At 43.0% G+C, this 22,820-nt stretch overlaps 1 protein-coding gene across 1 annotated transcript in view; it reads right to left on the bottom strand.

The window, feature by feature from the left end:
• Positions 1-22,820, bottom strand: part of LOC140724192 (uncharacterized) — a 283,664-nt gene that overhangs the window by 216,702 nt on the left and 44,142 nt on the right. The window contains exons 14-29 of the mRNA XM_073038679.1: positions 22,704-22,796; positions 21,226-21,318; positions 19,802-19,894; positions 18,325-18,417; positions 16,925-17,017; positions 15,447-15,539; positions 14,023-14,115; positions 12,546-12,638; positions 11,146-11,238; positions 9,668-9,760; positions 8,244-8,336; positions 6,767-6,859; positions 5,367-5,459; positions 3,889-3,981; positions 2,465-2,557; positions 988-1,080 (exon numbers count right to left, since the gene is read on the bottom strand). Coding sequence (XP_072894780.1) covers positions 988-1,080; positions 2,465-2,557; positions 3,889-3,981; positions 5,367-5,459; positions 6,767-6,859; positions 8,244-8,336; positions 9,668-9,760; positions 11,146-11,238; positions 12,546-12,638; positions 14,023-14,115; positions 15,447-15,539; positions 16,925-17,017; positions 18,325-18,417; positions 19,802-19,894; positions 21,226-21,318; positions 22,704-22,796 — 1,488 coding nt within the window. The remainder of the gene's footprint in view (positions 1-987; positions 1,081-2,464; positions 2,558-3,888; positions 3,982-5,366; positions 5,460-6,766; positions 6,860-8,243; positions 8,337-9,667; positions 9,761-11,145; positions 11,239-12,545; positions 12,639-14,022; positions 14,116-15,446; positions 15,540-16,924; positions 17,018-18,324; positions 18,418-19,801; positions 19,895-21,225; positions 21,319-22,703; positions 22,797-22,820) is intronic.

Genomic DNA, 22,820 nt, shown 5'->3' with positions numbered 1-22,820 from the left:
TAAGACCTGAGGACACAGTTCAGAATAGACGGGTGTTTTATTGTTTATGTAAATGAGGATTTCTGTTTGGCCGGAATGGTTAATCTGAAGCTTTCTTTGTCGAAGGCCCGATGGTCCGTTAGCTTGCGGTCTCCGTACACAACGATCAAGCATAAATACGTATTTTCTAACGATTGTACAGTTTCGCAATGCAGTGGGTACATTCTTTAGAGACCCAATTACTTCTTAAATATTAAGCAACTATCCAGACAATTCATCCCCACGGTGCTCCAGATTCCAACAAACCTGTCTGTAAAACTTTCTTCTTCGGGTCCCATCAGAACTCCAAACCAGGGATTCACTACATTTCTTATTCCACGGACTCCTACCATTAACCATGAACCCCAGACTGAGAACCCCGCTGCTAATCTCTGTTCTCTGCTCGCTCCTATTACTGTTCACAAAACGGCTAGACGCAGCCATCATGCGATCATCACCCGGACTGCCGCCTGCACTGCTGGAGATATTAGTTGGAGGCTGAATGAAAAGCTGAATGCTCTATCAGCATCTCCAAGAATAGGGATGCCAGGCCCAACCCTTCTGCAAAGACTCTAACAAACAAAATTGACAGACTGACCTCAAATTGCTCCATCCTACACATGTAATCTCATTCCGTGGTACCCCAACATCGGGTTATTTAGTCATTATAAATTGCCCCATATAGCATAATGGTTAAATCGCTGGTCTGCTGAGTGGCCCGTTTCAAATGATTAAGGAAACTTACCTGAACAGAGTTACAATCTCTATTCCATTCACCCTTTAACACTATTGGAGTCCCAGCCAATGTGCTACAATCTCTCATCAAGTAACAATAGCTAACGTGGAGATGTTCTTTCTCTTCCTCAGCTCTGGATTCTGCCCAGTATTTCTGGGAATTGAGGGTACGGGCATTAAATCTGCCACTGAAGTGAAGACCACATGTCTCTATAAAATAATGTTGTATGTTACCTGTGTCCTTCCCCACTTTAGAGCCCTCTGGATCTCCATCCTCATTTGCACCGTCGGCCACGGTGGTGAAGGGGTTTTCTACATCCTGGCTCTCTGCAGTAAAGAGAATGAGAGACAGCTGATAATTATCAAAAAGCAGAAATTGATTTGAAAATATCTCATCCTCATCTGCAAACTATCCCCTGACAGGTATGCAGAGTCATACAAGCCCTTCAGCCCATCCTTGAAGGGATGTGCTGAAACTAAAGCGGGTTCAAAGGGCGGTTTGGAAGATGATTCCAGGTTTGAATGGCTTGTTATATGGAGAGTTTCGATGGAACTGGACTTGTATTCAAAGGAACTCTAAAGAATGAGTGCTGACAACAGTGAAACGATTCAAAGCGAGAAAGGCTTTGATTGAGTGTATGTGGTGGGGGTGTTTCCTATGCTGGAAGAATATAAGGACTGAGGACAGGATTCAGAATAGACGGGTGTTTTATTTTTTACGTATATGAGGACGAGGTTTTTTTTAAAAAACAGAGTGGTTAATCTGTGGCAATCTTTGTCTAAGTTCTTCTGATCCTTTTCCTAATGGTCTATGTACACAATGACCAAGGATAACAAACCATTTTCTTAACGATTGTACACTTCTGCTATGCCGTGGGTACTGTTTTAGCTACGCAGTTACTTCTTAAATGTTGTGAATGTCCAGACTTTTCATTCCCACGGTGCTCCGGGTTCCAACAAGCATCTTTATGAAAATATCTTCCTCCGGTCCCATCTAAACATCTGTCTCTTTATTCGAAACCAGGGATTCACTACATTTCTATTCCACAGTCTCCTTCCATTAACCATTCATCCCGGAATGCGAACCCCGCTGCAAATCCCTGTTTTCTGCACGCTCCTACAACTGTCCGCAAATTGCTAGACGCAGATATCCTGCAATGACCACTGGAACTCAGCCTGCACTGCGGGGGATATCAGTTCGTGCCTGGGTGAGAAACAGGCTGCTGTATCAACATCTCCACCGTGTGACAAGAAAATAGATACCAGCTCCAACACTTCTGTACAGCCTATACCAAACGCCCAGATAGCGTGAGACCCGAAATCAAAATTGATAGTCTGACCTCCATTGTTCCCATCCTACACAGGTCATATCATTCCATGGTACCCCAGCATTGGGTTATTTAGTCATAGTGAATTGCCCTCTGATTACATAATGTTTACATTGGTGTCTGCTGGGTAGAGTGGTTCAACTGATTAAAGAAACTTACCAGAACACAGTTTACAATCACTATTCCATTCATGCTTTAAGTTAATTTGTCCCAGTCAATATCATAAAATCTCTCATCAAGTCACAATAGTTAACGGGGAGGTGCAGCTGTCTCTTTCTCAGCTCTGTATTCTTCCCTGTATTATTGGGAATAGCGTAACCGAGCGCTAAATGTGCAACTGACCTGAAGACAACAGTTAGCTTTAAAATCATTTTGTAAATTACCTGTGTTCTTCCCCACTTTCGAGCCCTGTGGATCTCCATCCTCATTTGCACTGTCAGCCATGGTGGTGATGGGTTTTTCTACATCCTGGCTCTCTGCGGTAAAGAGAATGAGAGTCATCTGATATTCAACAAAAAGCAGAAATTGATTTGAGAATATCTCATCCCCAACTGCAAACTATCATCTCATAGGTAAGGAGAGTCATAGAGTCATAGAGCAAATATTCAGGTCCTTCATCCCATCATAGAAAGGATGTGTGAAACTAGAGCCGGTTCAAAGGATGGTTTGACAAACGATTCCAAGACGGAATGGAGAGTTTTGATGGAACTGGGCTTGTATTCAGAGGAACTCCGAAGAACGAGTGGTGACAACATTGAAAACAATCAACGCGTGAAAGTGAATGTTTCTTATACTGGCAGACTATAAGACCTGAGGACACAGTTCAGAATAGACGGGTGTTTTATTGTTTATGTAAATGAGGATTTTTGTTTGGCCGGAATGGTTAATCTGAAGCTTTCTTTGTCGACGGCGCGATGGTCCGTTAGCTTGCGGTCTCCGTACACAACGATCAAGCATAAATACGTATTTTCTAACGATTGTACAGATTCGCAATGCAGTGGGTACATTCTTTAGAGACCCAATTACTTCTTAAATATTAAGCAACTATCCAGACTTTTCATCCCCACGGTGCTCCAGATTCCAACAAACCTGGCTCTGAAACTTTCTTCTAAGGGTCCCATCTAAACATCCACCCCGTTACTCCAAACCAGGGATTCACTACATTTCTTATTCCACGGACTCCTACCATTAACCATGAACCCCAGACTGAGAACCCCGCTGCTAATCTCTGTTCTCTGCTCGCTCCTATTACTGATCACAAAATGGCTAGACGCAGCCATCATGCGATCATCACACGGACTGCCGCCTGCACTGCTGGAGATATTAGTTGGAGGCTGAATGAAAAGCTGAATGCTCTATCAGCATCTCCAAGAATAGGGATGCCAGGCCCAACCCTTCTGTAAACACTCTACCAAACAAAATTGACAGACTGACCTCAAATTGCGCCATCCTACACATGTAAACTCATTCCGTGGTACCCCAACATCCGGTTATTTAGTCTTTATAAATAGCCCCATATAGCATAATGGTTAAATCGCTTGTCTGCCGAGTGGCCCGTTTCAAATGATTAAGGAAACTTACCTGAACAGAGTTACAATCTCTATTCCATTCACCCTTTAACACTATTGGAGTCCCAGCCAATGTGCTAAAATCTCTCATCAAGTAACAATAGCTAACGTGGAGATGTTATTTCTCTCTTCCTCAGCTCTGGATTGTGCCCAGTATTTCTGGGAATTGAAGGTGCGGGCATTAAATCTGCAACTGAAGTGAAGAGAAAATGTCTCTTTAAAAGAGTGTTGTAACTTACCTGTGTCCTTCCCAAATTTAGAGCTCTCTGGATCTCCATTCTCATTGGCACCGTTAGCCATGGTGTTGATGTGCTTTTGTACATCATGGCTCTCTACAGTAAAGAGAATGAGAGTCAGCTGATGATCATCAAAAAGCAGAAATTGATTTGAAAATATCTCATCCTCATCTGCAAACTATCCCCTGACAGGTATGCAGAGTCATACAAGCCCTTCAGCCCATCCTAGAAGGGATGTGGTGAAACTAGAGCGGGTTCGAAGGTCGTTTTGGAAGATGATTCCAGGATTGAATGGCGTGTTATATGAAGAGTTTCGATGGAGCTGGACTTGTATTCAAAGGAACTCTGAAGAATGAGTGGTGACAACACTGAAACCATTCAAAGCGAGAAAGGCTTTGATTGAGTGTATGTGGTGGGGGTGTTTCCTATGCTGGAAGAATATAAGAACTGAGGACAGGATTCAGAATAGACGGGTGTTTTATTTTTTACGTATATGAGGACGATGTTTTTTTTAAAAAACAGAGTGGTTAATCTGTGGCAATCTTTGTCTAAGTTCTTCTGATCCTTTTCCTAATGGTCTATGTACACAATGACCAAGGATAACAAACCATTTTCTTAACGATTGTACACTTCTGCTATGCCGTGGGTACTGTTTTAGCTACGCAGTTACTTCTTAAATGTTGTGAATGTCCAGACTTTTCATTCCCACGGTGCTCCGGGTTCCAACAAACATCTTTATGAAAATATCTTCCTCCGGTCCCATCTAAACATCTGTCTCTTTATTCGAAACCAGGGATTCACTACATTTCTATTCCACAGTCTCCTTCCATTAACCATTCATCCCGGATTGCGAACCCCGCTGCAAATCCCTGTTTTCTGCACGCTCCTACAACTGTCCGCAAATTGGCTAGACGCAGATATCCTGCAATGATCACTGGAACTCAGCCTGCACAGCGGGAGATTTCAGTTCGTGTCTGGGAGAGAAACAGGCTGCTGTATCAGCATCTCCACCGGGTGACAAGAAGATAGACACCAGCTCCAACACTTCTGTACAGCCTATACCAAACGCCCAGATAGCGTGAGACCCGAAATCAAAATTGATAGTCTGACCTCCATTGGTCCCATCCTACACAGGTCATATCATTCCATGGTACCCCAGCATTGGGTTATTTAGTCACAGTGAATTGCCCTCTGATTACATAATGTTTACATTGGTGTCTGCTGGGTAGAGTGGTTCAAATGATTAAGGAAACTTACCAGAAAACAGTTTACAATCACTATTCCATTCATGCTTTAAGTTAGTTAGTCCCAGTCAATATCATAAAATCTCTCATCAAGTCACAATAGTTAACGGGGAGGTGCAGCTGTCTCTTTCCCAGCTCTGTATTCTTCCCTGTATTATTGGGAATAGCGTAACCGAGCGCTAAATGTGCAACTGACCTGAAGACAACAGTTAGCTTTAAAATCATTTTGTAAATTACCTGTGTTCTTCCCCACTTTCGAGCCCTCTGGATCTCCATCCTGATTTGCACTGTCAGCCATGGTGGTGATGGTTTTTTCTACATCCTGGCTCTCTGCGGTAAAGAGAATGAGAGTCATCTGATATTCAACAAAAAGCAGAAATTTATTTGAGAATATCTCATCCCCATCTGCAAACTATCACCTCATAGGTAAGGAGAGTCATAGAGCAAATATTCAGGTCCTTCATCCCATCATAGAAAGGATGTGTGAAACTAGAGCCGGTTCAAAGGATGGTTTGACAAACGATTCCAAGACTGAATGCAGAGTTTTGATGGAGCTGGGCTTGTATTCAGAGGAACTCCGAAGAACGAGTGGTGACAACATTGAAACCAATCAACACGTGAAAGTGAATGTTTCTTATACTGGCAGACTATAAGACCTGAGGACACAGTTCAGAATAGACGGGTGTTTTATTGTTTATGTAAATGAGGATTTCTGTTTGGCCGGAATGGTTAATCTGAAGCTTTCTTTGTCGAAGGCCCGATGGTCCGTTAGCTTGCGGTCTCCGTACACAACGATCAAGCATAAATACGTATTTTCTAACGATTGTACAGTTTCGCAATGCAGTGGGTACATTGTTTAGAGACCCAATTACTTCTTAAATATTAAGCAACTATCCAGACAATTCATCCCCACGGTGCTCCAGATTCCAACAAACCTGTCTGTAAAACTTTCTTCTTCGGGTCCCATCAGAACTCCAAACCAGGGATTCACTACATTTCTTATTCCACGGACTCCTACCATTAACCATGAACCCCAGACTGAGAACCCCGCTGCTAATCTCTGTTCTCTGCTCGCTCCTATTACTGTTCACAAAACGGCTAGACGCAGCCATCATGCGATCATCACCCGGACTGCCGCCTGCACTGCTGGAGATATTAGTTGGAGGCTGAATGAAAAGCTGAATGCTCTATCAGCATCTCCAAGAATAGGGATGCCAGGCCCAACCCTTCTGCAAAGACTCTAACAAACAGAATTGACAGACTGACCTCAAATTGCTCCATCCTACACATGTAATCTCATTCCGTGGTACCCCAACATCGGGTTATTTAGTCATTATAAATTGCCCCATATAGCATAATGGTTAAATCGCTGGTCTGCTGAGTGGCCCGTTTCAAATGATTAAGGAAACTTACCTGAACAGAGTTACAATCTCTATTCCATTCACCCTTTAACACTATTGGAGTCCCAGCCAATGTGCTACAATCTCTCATCAAGTAACAATAGCTAACGTGGAGATGTTCTTTCTCTTCCTCAGCTCTGGATTCTGCCCAGTATTTCTGGGAATTGAGGGTACGGGCATTAAATCTGCCACTGAAGTGAAGACCACATGTCTCTATAAAATAATGTTGTATGTTACCTGTGTCCTTCCCCACTTTAGAGCCCTCTGGATCTCCATCCTCATTTGCACCGTCGGCCACGGTGGTGAAGGGGTTTTCTACATCCTGGCTCTCTGCAGTAAAGAGAATGAGAGTCAGCTGATAATTATCAAAAAACGGAAATTGATTTGAAAATATCTCATCCACATCTGCAAACTATCCCCTGACAGGTATGCAGAGTCATACAAGCCCTTCAGCCCATCCTTGAAGGGATGTGCTGAAACTAAAGCGGGTTCAAAGGGCGGTTTGGAAGATGATTCCAGGTTTGAATGGCTTGTTATATGGAGAGTTTCGATGGAACTGGACTTGTATTCAAAGGAACTCTAAAGAATGAGTGCTGACAACAGTGAAACGATTCAAAGCGAGAAAGGCTTTGATTGAGTGTATGTGGTGGGGGTGTTTCCTATGCTGGAAAAATATAAGGACTGAGGACAGGATTCAGAATAGACGGGTGTTTTATTTTTTACGTATATGAGGACGAGGTTTTTTTTAAAAAACAGAGTGGTTAATCTGTGGCAATCTTTGTCTAAGTTCTTCTGATCCTTTTCCTAATGGTCTATGTACACAATGACCAAGGATAACAAACCATTTTCTTAACGATTGTACACTTCTGCTATGCCGTGGGTACTGTTTTAGCTACGCAGTTACTTCTTAAATGTTGTGAATGTCCAGACTTTTCATTCCCACGGTGCTCCGGGTTCCAACAAGCATCTTTATGAAAATATCTTCCTCCGGTCCCATCTAAACATCTGTCTCTTTATTCGAAACCAGGGATTCACTACATTTCTATTCCACAGTCTCCTTCCATTAACCATTCATCCCGGATTGCGAACCCCGCTGCAAATCACTGTTTTCTGCACGCTCCTACAACTGTCCGCAAATTGCTAGACGCAGATATCCTGCAATGACCACTGGAACTCAGCCTGCACTGCGGGGGATATCAGTTCGTGCCTGGGTGAGAAACAGGCTGCTGTATCAACATCTCCACCGTGTGACAAGAAAATAGATACCAGCTCCAACACTTCTGTACAGCCTATACCAAACGCCCAGATAGCGTGAGACCCGAAATCAAAATTGATAGTCTGACCTCCATTGTTCCCATCCTACACAGGTCATATCATTCCATGGTACCCCAGCATTGGGTTATTTAGTCATAGTGAATTGCCCTCTGATTACATAATGTTTACATTGGTGTCTGCTGGGTAGAGTGGTTCAACTGATTAAAGAAACTTACCAGAACACAGTTTACAATCACTATTCCATTCATGCTTTAAGTTAATTTGTCCCAGTCAATATCATAAAATCTCTCATCAAGTCACAATAGTTAACGGGGAGGTGCAGCTGTCTCTTTCTCAGCTCTGTATTCTTCCCTGTATTATTGGGAATAGCGTAACCGAGCGCTAAATGTGCAACTGACCTGAAGACAACAGTTAGCTTTAAAATCATTTTGTAAATTACCTGTGTTCTTCCCCACTTTCGAGCCCTCTGGATCTCCATCCTCATTTGCACTGTCAGCCATGGTGGTGACGGGTTTTTCTACATCCTGGCTCTCTGCGGTAAAGAGAATGAGAGTCATCTGATATTCAACAAAAAGCAGAAATTGATTTGAGAATATCTCATCCCCAACTGCAAACTATCATCTCATAGGTAAGGAGAGTCATAGAGTCATAGAGCAAATATTCAGGTCCTTCATCCCATCATAGAAAGGATGTGTGAAACTAGAGCCGGTTCAAAGGATGGTTTGACAAACGATTCCAAGACGGAATGGAGAGTTTTGATGGAACTGGGCTTGTATTCAGAGGAACTCCGAAGAACGAGTGGTGACAACATTGAAAACAATCAACGCGTGAAAGTGAATGTTTCTTATACTGGCAGACTATAAGACCTGAGGACACAGTTCAGAATAGACGGGTGTTTTATTGTTTATGTAAATGAGGATTTTTGTTTGGCCGGAATGGTTAATCTGAAGCTTTCTTTGTCGACGGCGCGATGGTCCGTTAGCTTGCGGTCTCCGTACACAACGATCAAGCATAAATACGTATTTTCTAACGATTGTACAGATTCGCAATGCAGTGGGTACATTCTTTAGAGACCCAATTACTTCTTAAATATTAAGCAACTATCCAGACTTTTCATCCCCACGGTGCTCCAGATTCCAACAAACCTGGCTCTGAAACTTTCTTCTAAGGGTCCCATCTAAACATCCACCCCGTTACTCCAAACCAGGGATTCACTACATTTCTTATTCCACGGACTCCTACCATTAACCATGAACCCCAGACTGAGAACCCCGCTGCTAATCTCTGTTCTCTGCTCGCTCCTATTACTGATCACAAAATGGCTAGACGCAGCCATCATGCGATCATCACACGGACTGCCGCCTGCACTGCTGGAGATATTAGTTGGAGGCTGAATGAAAAGCTGAATGCTCTATCAGCATCTCCAAGAATAGGGATGCCAGGCCCAACCCTTCTGTAAACACTCTACCAAACAAAATTGACAGACTGACCTCAAATTGCGCCATCCTACACATGTAAACTCATTCCGTGGTACCCCAACATCCGGTTATTTAGTCTTTATAAATAGCCCCATATAGCATAATGGTTAAATCGCTTGTCTGCCGAGTGGCCCGTTTCAAATGATTAAGGAAACTTACCTGAACAGAGTTACAATCTCTATTCCATTCACCCTTTAACACTATTGGAGTCCCAGCCAATGTGCTAAAATCTCTCATCAAGTAACAATAGCTAACGTGGAGATGTTATTTCTCTCTTCCTCAGCTCTGGATTGTGCCCAGTATTTCTGGGAATTGAAGGTGCGGGCATTAAATCTGCAACTGAAGTGAAGAGAAAATGTCTCTTTAAAAGAGTGTTGTAACTTACCTGTGTCCTTCCCAAATTTAGAGCTCTCTGGATCTCCATTCTCATTGGCACCGTTAGCCATGGTGTTGATGTGCTTTTGTACATCATGGCTCTCTACAGTAAAGAGAATGAGAGTCAGCTGATGATCATCAAAAAGCAGAAATTGATTTGAAAATATCTCATCCTCATCTGCAAACTATCCCCTGACAGGTATGCAGAGTCATACAAGCCCTTCAGCCCATCCTAGAAGGGATGTGGTGAAACTAGAGCGGGTTCGAAGGTCGTTTTGGAAGATGATTCCAGGATTGAATGGCGTGTTATATGAAGAGTTTCGATGGAGCTGGACTTGTATTCAAAGGAACTCTGAAGAATGAGTGGTGACAACACTGAAACCATTCAAAGCGAGAAAGGCTTTGATTGAGTGTATGTGGTGGGGGTGTTTCCTATGCTGGAAGAATATAAGAACTGAGGACAGGATTCAGAATAGACGGGTGTTTTATTTTTTACGTATATGAGGACGAGGTTTTTTTTAAAAAACAGAGTGGTTAATCTGTGGCAATCTTTGTCTAAGTTCTTCTGATCCTTTTCCTAATGGTCTATGTACACAATGACCAAGGATAACAAACCATTTTCTTAACGATTGTACACTTCTGCTATGCCGTGGGTACTGTTTTAGCTACGCAGTTACTTCTTAAATGTTGTGAATGTCCAGACTTTTCATTCCCACGGTGCTCCGGGTTCCAACAAACATCTTTATGAAAATATCTTCCTCCGGTCCCATCTAAACATCTGTCTCTTTATTCGAAACCAGGGATTCACTACATTTCTATTCCACAGTCTCCTTCCATTAACCATTCATCCCGGATTGCGAACCCCGCTGCAAATCCCTGTTTTCTGCACGCTCCTACAACTGTCCGCAAATTGGCTAGACGCAGATATCCTGCAATGATCACTGGAACTCAGCCTGCACAGCGGGAGATTTCAGTTCGTGTCTGGGAGAGAAACAGGCTGCTGTATCAGCATCTCCACCGTGTGACAAGAAGATAGACACCAGCTCCAACACTTCTGTACAGCCTATACCAAACGCCCAGATAGCGTGAGACCCGAAATCAAAATTGATAGTCTGACCTCCATTGGTCCCATCCTACACAGGTCATATCATTCCATGGTACCCCAGCATTGGTTTATTTAGTCACAGTGAATTGCCCTCTGATTACATAATGTTTACATTGGTGTCTGCTGGGTAGAGTGGTTCAAATGATTAAGGAAACTTACCAGAAAACAGTTTACAATCACTATTCCATTCATGCTTTAAGTTAGTTAGTCCCAGTCAATATCATAAAATCTCTCATCAAGTCTCAATAGTTAACGGGGAGGTGCAGCTGTCTCTTTCTCAGCTCTGTATTCTTCCCTGTATTATTGGGAATAGCGTAACCGAGCGCTAAATGTGCAACTGACCTGAAGACAACAGTTAGCTTTAAAATCATTTTGTAAATTACCTGTGTTCTTCCCCACTTTCGAGCCCTCTGGATCTCCATCCTGATTTGCACTGTCAGCCATGGTGGTGATGGTTTTTTCTACATCCTGGCTCTCTGCGGTAAAGAGAATGAGAGTCATCTGATATTCAACAAAAAGCAGAAATTTATTTGAGAATATCTCATCCCCATCTGCAAACTATCACCTCATAGGTAAGGAGAGTCATAGAGCAAATATTCAGGTCCTTCATCCCATCATAGAAAGGATGTGTGAAACTAGAGCCGGTTCAAAGGATGGTTTGACAAACGATTCCAAGACTGAATGCAGAGTTTTGATGGAGCTGGGCTTGTATTCAGAGGAACTCCGAAGAACGAGTGGTGACAACATTGAAACCAATCAACACGTGAAAGTGAATGTTTCTTATACTGGCAGACTATAAGACCTGAGGACACAGTTCAGAATAGACGGGTGTTTTATTGTTTATGTAAATGAGGATTTCTGTTTGGCCGGAATGGTTAATCTGAAGCTTTCTTTGTCGAAGGCCCGATGGTCCGTTAGCTTGCGGTCTCCGTACACAACGATCAAGCATAAATACGTATTTTCTAACGATTGTACAGTTTCGCAATGCAGTGGGTACATTCTTTAGAGACCCAATTACTTCTTAAATATTAAGCAACTATCCAGACAATTCATCCCCACGGTGCTCCAGATTCCAACAAACCTGTCTGTAAAACTTTCTTCTTCGGGTCCCATCAGAACTCCAAACCAGGGATTCACTACATTTCTTATTCCACGGACTCCTACCATTAACCATGAACCCCAGACTGAGAACCCCGCTGCTAATCTCTGTTCTCTGCTCGCTCCTATTACTGTTCACAAAACGGCTAGACGCAGCCATCATGCGATCATCACCCGGACTGCCGCCTGCACTGCTGGAGATATTAGTTGGAGGCTGAATGAAAAGCTGAATGCTCTATCAGCATCTCCAAGAATAGGGATGCCAGGCCCAACCCTTCTGCAAAGACTCTAACAAACAAAATTGACAGACTGACCTCAAATTGCTCCATCCTACACATGTAATCTCATTCCGTGGTACCCCAACATCGGGTTATTTAGTCATTATAAATTGCCCCATATAGCATAATGGTTAAATCGCTGGTCTGCTGAGTGGCCCGTTTCAAATGATTAAGGAAACTTACCTGAACAGAGTTACAATCTCTATTCCATTCACCCTTTAACACTATTGGAGTCCCAGCCAATGTGCTACAATCTCTCATCAAGTAACAATAGCTAACGTGGAGATGTTCTTTCTCTTCCTCAGCTCTGGATTCTGCCCAGTATTTCTGGGAATTGAGGGTACGGGCATTAAATCTGCCACTGAAGTGAAGACCACATGTCTCTATAAAATAATGTTGTATGTTACCTGTGTCCTTCCCCACTTTAGAGCCCTCTGGATCTCCATCCTCATTTGCACCGTCGGCCACGGTGGTGAAGGGGTTTTCTACATCCTGGCTCTCTGCAGTAAAGAGAATGAGAGACAGCTGATAATTATCAAAAAGCAGAAATTGATTTGAAAATATCTCATCCTCATCTGCAAACTATCCCCTGACAGGTATGCAGAGTCATACAAGCCCTTCAGCCCATCCTTGAAGGGATGTGCTGAAACTAAAGCGGGTTCAAAGGGCGGTTTGGAAGATGATTCCAGGTTTGAATGGCTTGTTATATGGAGAGTTTCGATGGAACTGGACTTGTATTCAAAGGAACTCTAAAGAATGAGTGCTGACAACAGTGAAACGATTCAAAGCGAGAAAGGCTTTGATTGAGTGTATGTGGTGGGGGTGTTTCCTATGCTGGAAGAATATAAGGACTGAGGACAGGATTCAGAATAGACGGGTGTTTTATTTTTTACGTATATGAGGACGAGGTTTTTTTTAAAAAACAGAGTGGTTAATCTGTGGCAATCTTTGTCTAAGTTCTTCTGATCCTTTTCCTAATGGTCTATGTACACAATGACCAAGGATAACAAACCATTTTCTTAACGATTGTACACTTCTGCTATGCCGTGGGTACTGTTTTAGCTACGCAGTTACTTCTTAAATGTTGTGAATGTCCAGACTTTTCATTCCCACGGTGCTCCGGGTTCCAACAAGCATCTTTATGAAAATATCTTCCTCCGGTCCCATCTAAACATCTGTCTCTTTATTCGAAACCAGGGATTCACTACATTTCTATTCCACAGTCTCCTTCCATTAACCATTCATCCCGGAATGCGAACCCCGCTGCAAATCCCTGTTTTCTGCACGCTCCTACAACTGTCCGCAAATTGCTAGACGCAGATATCCTGCAATGACCACTGGAACTCAGCCTGCACTGCGGGGGATATCAGTTCGTGCCTGGGTGAGAAACAGGCTGCTGTATCAACATCTCCACCGTGTGACAAGAAAATAGATACCAGCTCCAACACTTCTGTACAGCCTATACCAAACGCCCAGATAGCGTGAGACCCGAAATCAAAATTGATAGTCTGACCTCCATTGTTCCCATCCTACACAGGTCATATCATTCCATGGTACCCCAGCATTGGGTTATTTAGTCATAGTGAATTGCCCTCTGATTACATAATGTTTACATTGGTGTCTGCTGGGTAGAGTGGTTCAACTGATTAAAGAAACTTACCAGAACACAGTTTACAATCACTATTCCATTCATGCTTTAAGTTAATTTGTCCCAGTCAATATCATAAAATCTCTCATCAAGTCACAATAGTTAACGGGGAGGTGCAGCTGTCTCTTTCTCAGCTCTGTATTCTTCCCTGTATTATTGGGAATAGCGTAACCGAGCGCTAAATGTGCAACTGACCTGAAGACAACAGTTAGCTTTAAAATCATTTTGTAAATTACCTGTGTTCTTCCCCACTTTCGAGCCCTGTGGATCTCCATCCTCATTTGCACTGTCAGCCATGGTGGTGATGGGTTTTTCTACATCCTGGCTCTCTGCGGTAAAGAGAATGAGAGTCATCTGATATTCAACAAAAAGCAGAAATTGATTTGAGAATATCTCATCCCCAACTGCAAACTATCATCTCATAGGTAAGGAGAGTCATAGAGTCATAGAGCAAATATTCAGGTCCTTCATCCCATCATAGAAAGGATGTGTGAAACTAGAGCCGGTTCAAAGGATGGTTTGAAAAACGATTCCAAGACGGAATGGAGAGTTTTGATGGAACTGGGCTTGTATTCAGAGGAACTCCGAAGAACGAGTGGTGACAACATTGAAAACAATCAACGCGTGAAAGTGAATGTTTCTTATACTGGCAGACTATAAGACCTGAGGACACAGTTCAGAATAGACGGGTGTTTTATTGTTTATGTAAATGAGGATTTTTGTTTGGCCGGAATGGTTAATCTGAAGCTTTCTTTGTCGACGGCGCGATGGTCCGTTAGCTTGCGGTCTCCGTACACAACGATCAAGCATAAATACGTATTTTCTAACGATTGTACAGATTCGCAATGCAGTGGGTACATTCTTTAGAGACCCAATTACTTCTTAAATATTAAGCAACTATCCAGACTTTTCATCCCCACGGTGCTCCAGATTCCAACAAACCTGGCTCTGAAACTTTCTTCTAAGGGTCCCATCTAAACATCCACCCCGTTACTCCAAACCAGGGATTCACTACATTTCTTATTCCACGGACTCCTACCATTAACCATGAACCCCAGACTGAGAACCCCGCTGCTAATCTCTGTTCTCTGCTCGCTCCTATTACTGATCACAAAATGGCTAGACGCAGCCATCATGCGATCATCACACGGACTGCCGCCTGCACTGCTGGAGATATTAGTTGGAGGCTGAATGAAAAGCTGAATGCTCTATCAGCATCTCCAAGAATAGGGATGCCAGGCCCAACCCTTCTGTAAACACTCTACCAAACAAAATTGACAGACTGACCTCAAATTGCGCCATCCTACACATGTAAACTCATTCCGTGGTACCCCAACATCCGGTTATTTAGTCTTTATAAATAGCCCCATATAGCATAATGGTTAAATCGCTTGTCTGCCGAGTGGCCCGTTTCAAATGATTAAGGAAACTTACCTGAACAGAGTTACAATCTCTATTCCATTCACCCTTTAACACTATTGGAGTCCCAGCCAATGTGCTAAAATCTCTCATCAAGTAACAATAGCTAACGTGGAGATGTTATTTCTCTCTTCCTCAGCTCTGGATTGTGCCCAGTATTTCTGGGAATTGAAGGTGCGGGCATTAAATCTGCAACTGAAGTGAAGAGAAAATGTCTCTTTAAAAGAGTGTTGTAACTTACCTGTGTCCTTCCCAAATTTAGAGCTCTCTGGATCTCCATTCTCATTGGCACCGTTAGCCATGGTGTTGATGTGCTTTTGTACATCATGGCTCTCTACAGTAAAGAGAATGAGAGTCAGCTGATGATCATCAAAAAGCAGAAATTGATTTGAAAATATCTCATCCTCATCTGCAAACTATCCCCTGACAGGTATGCAGAGTCATACAAGCCCTTCAGCCCATCCTAGAAGGGATGTGGTGAAACTAGAGCGGGTTCGAAGGTCGTTTTGGAAGATGATTCCAGGATTGAATGGCGTGTTATATGAAGAGTTTCGATGGAGCTGGACTTGTATTCAAAGGAACTCTGAAGAATGAGTGGTGACAACACTGAAACCATTCAAAGCGAGAAAGGCTTTGATTGAGTGTATGTGGTGGGGGTGTTTCCTATGCTGGAAGAATATAAGAACTGAGGACAGGATTCAGAATAGACGGGTGTTTTATTTTTTACGTATATGAGGACGATGTTTTTTTTAAAAAACAGAGTGGTTAATCTGTGGCAATCTTTGTCTAAGTTCTTCTGATCCTTTTCCTAATGGTCTATGTACACAATGACCAAGGATAACAAACCATTTTCTTAACGATTGTACACTTCTGCTATGCCGTGGGTACTGTTTTAGCTACGCAGTTACTTCTTAAATGTTGTGAATGTCCAGACTTTTCATTCCCACGGTGCTCCGGGTTCCAACAAACATCTTTATGAAAATATCTTCCTCCGGTCCCATCTAAACATCTGTCTCTTTATTCGAAACCAGGGATTCACTACATTTCTATTCCACAGTCTCCTTCCATTAACCATTCATCCCGGATTGCGAACCCCGCTGCAAATCCCTGTTTTCTGCACGCTCCTACAACTGTCCGCAAATTGGCTAGACGCAGATATCCTGCAATGATCACTGGAACTCAGCCTGCACAGCGGGAGATTTCAGTTCGTGTCTGGGAGAGAAACAGGCTGCTGTATCAGCATCTCCACCGGGTGACAAGAAGATAGACACCAGCTCCAACACTTCTGTACAGCCTATACCAAACGCCCAGATAGCGTGAGACCCGAAATCAAAATTGATAGTCTGACCTCCATTGGTCCCATCCTACACAGGTCATATCATTCCATGGTACCCCAGCATTGGGTTATTTAGTCACAGTGAATTGCCCTCTGATTACATAATGTTTACATTGGTGTCTGCTGGGTAGAGTGGTTCAAATGATTAAGGAAACTTACCAGAAAACAGTTTACAATCACTATTCCATTCATGCTTTAAGTTAGTTAGTCCCAGTCAATATCATAAAATCTCTCATCAAGTCACAATAGTTAACGGGGAGGTGCAGCTGTCTCTTTCCCAGCTCTGTATTCTTCCCTGTATTATTGGGAATAGCGTAACCGAGCGCTAAATGTGCAACTGACCTGAAGACAACAGTTAGCTTTAAAATCATTTTGTAAATTACCTGTGTTCTTCCCCACTTTCGAGCCCTCTGGATCTCCATCCTGATTTGCACTGTCAGCCATGGTGGTGATGGTTTTTTCTACATCCTGGCTCTCTGCGGTAAAGAGAATGAGAGTCATCTGATATTCAACAAAAAGCAGAAATTTATTTGAGAATATCTCATCCCCATCTGCAAACTATCACCTCATAGGTAAGGAGAGTCATAGAGCAAATATTCAGGTCCTTCATCCCATCATAGAAAGGATGTGTGAAACTAGAGCCGGTTCAAAGGATGGTTTGACAAACGATTCCAAGACTGAATGCAGAGTTTTGATGGAGCTGGGCTTGTATTCAGAGGAACTCCGAAGAACGAGTGGTGACAACATTGAAACCAATCAACACGTGAAAGTGAATGTTTCTTATACTGGCAGACTATAAGACCTGAGGACACAGTTCAGAATAGACGGGTGTTTTATTGTTTATGTAAATGAGGATTTCTGTTTGGCCGGAATGGTTAATCTGAAGCTTTCTTTGTCGAAGGCCCGATGGTCCGTTAGCTTGCGGTCTCCGTACACAACGATCAAGCATAAATACGTATTTTCTAACGATTGTACAGTTTCGCAATGCAGTGGGTACATTGTTTAGAGACCCAATTACTTCTTAAATATTAAGCAACTATCCAGACAATTCATCCCCACGGTGCTCCAGATTCCAACAAACCTGTCTGTAAAACTTTCTTCTTCGGGTCCCATCAGAACTCCAAACCAGGGATTCACTACATTTCTTATTCCACGGACTCCTACCATTAACCATGAACCCCAGACTGAGAACCCCGCTGCTAATCTCTGTTCTCTGCTCGCTCCTATTACTGTTCACAAAACGGCTAGACGCAGCCATCATGCGATCATCACCCGGACTGCCGCCTGCACTGCTGGAGATATTAGTTGGAGGCTGAATGAAAAGCTGAATGCTCTATCAGCATCTCCAAGAATAGGGATGCCAGGCCCAACCCTTCTGCAAAGACTCTAACAAACAGAATTGACAGACTGACCTCAAATTGCTCCATCCTACACATGTAATCTCATTCCGTGGTACCCCAACATCGGGTTATTTAGTCATTATAAATTGCCCCATATAGCATAATGGTTAAATCGCTGGTCTGCTGAGTGGCCCGTTTCAAATGATTAAGGAAACTTACCTGAACAGAGTTACAATCTCTATTCCATTCACCCTTTAACACTATTGGAGTCCCAGCCAATGTGCTACAATCTCTCATCAAGTAACAATAGCTAACGTGGAGATGTTCTTTCTCTTCCTCAGCTCTGGATTCTGCCCAGTATTTCTGGGAATTGAGGGTACGGGCATTAAATCTGCCACTGAAGTGAAGACCACATGTCTCTATAAAATAATGTTGTATGTTACCTGTGTCCTTCCCCACTTTAGAGCCCTCTGGATCTCCATCCTCATTTGCACCGTCGGCCACGGTGGTGAAGGGGTTTTCTACATCCTGGCTCTCTGCAGTAAAGAGAATGAGAGTCAGCTGATAATTATCAAAAAACGGAAATTGATTTGAAAATATCTCATCCACATCTGCAAACTATCCCCTGACAGGTATGCAGAGTCATACAAGCCCTTCAGCCCATCCTTGAAGGGATGTGCTGAAACTAAAGCGGGTTCAAAGGGCGGTTTGGAAGATGATTCCAGGTTTGAATGGCTTGTTATATGGAGAGTTTCGATGGAACTGGACTTGTATTCAAAGGAACTCTAAAGAATGAGTGCTGACAACAGTGAAACGATTCAAAGCGAGAAAGGCTTTGATTGAGTGTATGTGGTGGGGGTGTTTCCTATGCTGGAAAAATATAAGGACTGAGGACAGGATTCAGAATAGACGGGTGTTTTATTTTTTACGTATATGAGGACGAGGTTTTTTTTAAAAAACAGAGTGGTTAATCTGTGGCAATCTTTGTCTAAGTTCTTCTGATCCTTTTCCTAATGGTCTATGTACACAATGACCAAGGATAACAAACCATTTTCTTAACGATTGTACACTTCTGCTATGCCGTGGGTACTGTTTTAGCTACGCAGTTACTTCTTAAATGTTGTGAATGTCCAGACTTTTCATTCCCACGGTGCTCCGGGTTCCAACAAGCATCTTTATGAAAATATCTTCCTCCGGTCCCATCTAAACATCTGTCTCTTTATTCGAAACCAGGGATTCACTACATTTCTATTCCACAGTCTCCTTCCATTAACCATTCATCCCGGATTGCGAACCCCGCTGCAAATCACTGTTTTCTGCACGCTCCTACAACTGTCCGCAAATTGCTAGACGCAGATATCCTGCAATGACCACTGGAACTCAGCCTGCACTGCGGGGGATATCAGTTCGTGCCTGGGTGAGAAACAGGCTGCTGTATCAACATCTCCACCGTGTGACAAGAAAATAGATACCAGCTCCAACACTTCTGTACAGCCTATACCAAACGCCCAGATAGCGTGAGACCCGAAATCAAAATTGATAGTCTGACCTCCATTGTTCCCATCCTACACAGGTCATATCATTCCATGGTACCCCAGCATTGGGTTATTTAGTCATAGTGAATTGCCCTCTGATTACATAATGTTTACATTGGTGTCTGCTGGGTAGAGTGGTTCAACTGATTAAAGAAACTTACCAGAACACAGTTTACAATCACTATTCCATTCATGCTTTAAGTTAATTTGTCCCAGTCAATATCATAAAATCTCTCATCAAGTCACAATAGTTAACGGGGAGGTGCAGCTGTCTCTTTCTCAGCTCTGTATTCTTCCCTGTATTATTGGGAATAGCGTAACCGAGCGCTAAATGTGCAACTGACCTGAAGACAACAGTTAGCTTTAAAATCATTTTGTAAATTACCTGTGTTCTTCCCCACTTTCGAGCCCTCTGGATCTCCATCCTCATTTGCACTGTCAGCCATGGTGGTGACGGGTTTTTCTACATCCTGGCTCTCTGCGGTAAAGAGAATGAGAGTCATCTGATATTCAACAAAAAGCAGAAATTGATTTGAGAATATCTCATCCCCAACTGCAAACTATCATCTCATAGGTAAGGAGAGTCATAGAGTCATAGAGCAAATATTCAGGTCCTTCATCCCATCATAGAAAGGATGTGTGAAACTAGAGCCGGTTCAAAGGATGGTTTGACAAACGATTCCAAGACGGAATGGAGAGTTTTGATGGAACTGGGCTTGTATTCAGAGGAACTCCGAAGAACGAGTGGTGACAACATTGAAAACAATCAACGCGTGAAAGTGAATGTTTCTTATACTGGCAGACTATAAGACCTGAGGACACAGTTCAGAATAGACGGGTGTTTTATTGTTTATGTAAATGAGGATTTTTGTTTGGCCGGAATGGTTAATCTGAAGCTTTCTTTGTCGACGGCGCGATGGTCCGTTAGCTTGCGGTCTCCGTACACAACGATCAAGCATAAATACGTATTTTCTAACGATTGTACAGATTCGCAATGCAGTGGGTACATTCTTTAGAGACCCAATTACTTCTTAAATATTAAGCAACTATCCAGACTTTTCATCCCCACGGTGCTCCAGATTCCAACAAACCTGGCTCTGAAACTTTCTTCTAAGGGTCCCATCTAAACATCCACCCCGTTACTCCAAACCAGGGATTCACTACATTTCTTATTCCACGGACTCCTACCATTAACCATGAACCCCAGACTGAGAACCCCGCTGCTAATCTCTGTTCTCTGCTCGCTCCTATTACTGATCACAAAATGGCTAGACGCAGCCATCATGCGATCATCACACGGACTGCCGCCTGCACTGCTGGAGATATTAGTTGGAGGCTGAATGAAAAGCTGAATGCTCTATCAGCATCTCCAAGAATAGGGATGCCAGGCCCAACCCTTCTGTAAACACTCTACCAAACAAAATTGACAGACTGACCTCAAATTGCGCCATCCTACACATGTAAACTCATTCCGTGGTACCCCAACATCCGGTTATTTAGTCTTTATAAATAGCCCCATATAGCATAATGGTTAAATCGCTTGTCTGCCGAGTGGCCCGTTTCAAATGATTAAGGAAACTTACCTGAACAGAGTTACAATCTCTATTCCATTCACCCTTTAACACTATTGGAGTCCCAGCCAATGTGCTAAAATCTCTCATCAAGTAACAATAGCTAACGTGGAGATGTTATTTCTCTCTTCCTCAGCTCTGGATTGTGCCCAGTATTTCTGGGAATTGAAGGTGCGGGCATTAAATCTGCAACTGAAGTGAAGAGAAAATGTCTCTTTAAAAGAGTGTTGTAACTTACCTGTGTCCTTCCCAAATTTAGAGCTCTCTGGATCTCCATTCTCATTGGCACCGTTAGCCATGGTGTTGATGTGCTTTTGTACATCATGGCTCTCTACAGTAAAGAGAATGAGAGTCAGCTGATGATCATCAAAAAGCAGAAATTGATTTGAAAATATCTCATCCTCATCTGCAAACTATCCCCTGACAGGTATGCAGAGTCATACAAGCCCTTCAGCCCATCCTAGAAGGGATGTGGTGAAACTAGAGCGGGTTCGAAGGTCGTTTTGGAAGATGATTCCAGGATTGAATGGCGTGTTATATGAAGAGTTTCGATGGAGCTGGACTTGTATTCAAAGGAACTCTGAAGAATGAGTGGTGACAACACTGAAACCATTCAAAGCGAGAAAGGCTTTGATTGAGTGTATGTGGTGGGGGTGTTTCCTATGCTGGAAGAATATAAGAACTGAGGACAGGATTCAGAATAGACGGGTGTTTTATTTTTTACGTATATGAGGACGAGGTTTTTTTTAAAAAACAGAGTGGTTAATCTGTGGCAATCTTTGTCTAAGTTCTTCTGATCCTTTTCCTAATGGTCTATGTACACAATGACCAAGGATAACAAACCATTTTCTTAACGATTGTACACTTCTGCTATGCCGTGGGTACTGTTTTAGCTACGCAGTTACTTCTTAAATGTTGTGAATGTCCAGACTTTTCATTCCCACGGTGCTCCGGGTTCCAACAAACATCTTTATGAAAATATCTTCCTCCGGTCCCATCTAAACATCTGTCTCTTTATTCGAAACCAGGGATTCACTACATTTCTATTCCACAGTCTCCTTCCATTAACCATTCATCCCGGATTGCGAACCCCGCTGCAAATCCCTGTTTTCTGCACGCTCCTACAACTGTCCGCAAATTGGCTAGACGCAGATATCCTGCAATGATCACTGGAACTCAGCCTGCACAGCGGGAGATTTCAGTTCGTGTCTGGGAGAGAAACAGGCTGCTGTATCAGCATCTCCACCGGGTGACAAGAAGATAGACACCAGCTCCAACACTTCTGTACAGCCTATACCAAACGCCCAGATAGCGTGAGACCCGAAATCAAAATTGATAGTCTGACCTCCATTGGTCCCATCCTACACAGGTCATATCATTCCATGGTACCCCAGCATTGGGTTATTTAGTCACAGTGAATTGCCCTCTGATTACATAATGTTTACATTGGTGTCTGCTGGGTAGAGTGGTTCAAATGATTAAGGAAACTTACCAGAAAACAGTTTACAATCACTATTCCATTCATGCTTTAAGTTAGTTAGTCCCAGTCAATATCATAAAATCTCTCATCAAGTCTCAATAGTTAACGGGGAGGTGCAGCTGTCTCTTTCTCAGCTCTGTATTCTTCCCTGTATTATTGGGAATAGCGTAACCGAGCGCTAAATGTGCAACTGACCTGAAGACAACAGTTAGCTTTAAAATCATTTTGTAAATTACCTGTGTTCTTCCCCACTTTCGAGCCCTCTGGATCTCCATCCTGATTTGCACTGTCAGCCATGGTGGTGATGGTTTTTTCTACATCCTGGCTCTCTGCGGTAAAGAGAATGAGAGTCA

This window comes from Hemitrygon akajei, unplaced genomic scaffold (assembly GCF_048418815.1).
Source record: "Hemitrygon akajei unplaced genomic scaffold, sHemAka1.3 Scf000172, whole genome shotgun sequence".
NCBI lineage: Eukaryota > Metazoa > Chordata > Chondrichthyes > Myliobatiformes > Dasyatidae > Hemitrygon > Hemitrygon akajei.
The sequence above is the reverse complement of the archived record's forward strand: the minus strand, read 5'-3'. Positions and strand labels throughout refer to the sequence as shown.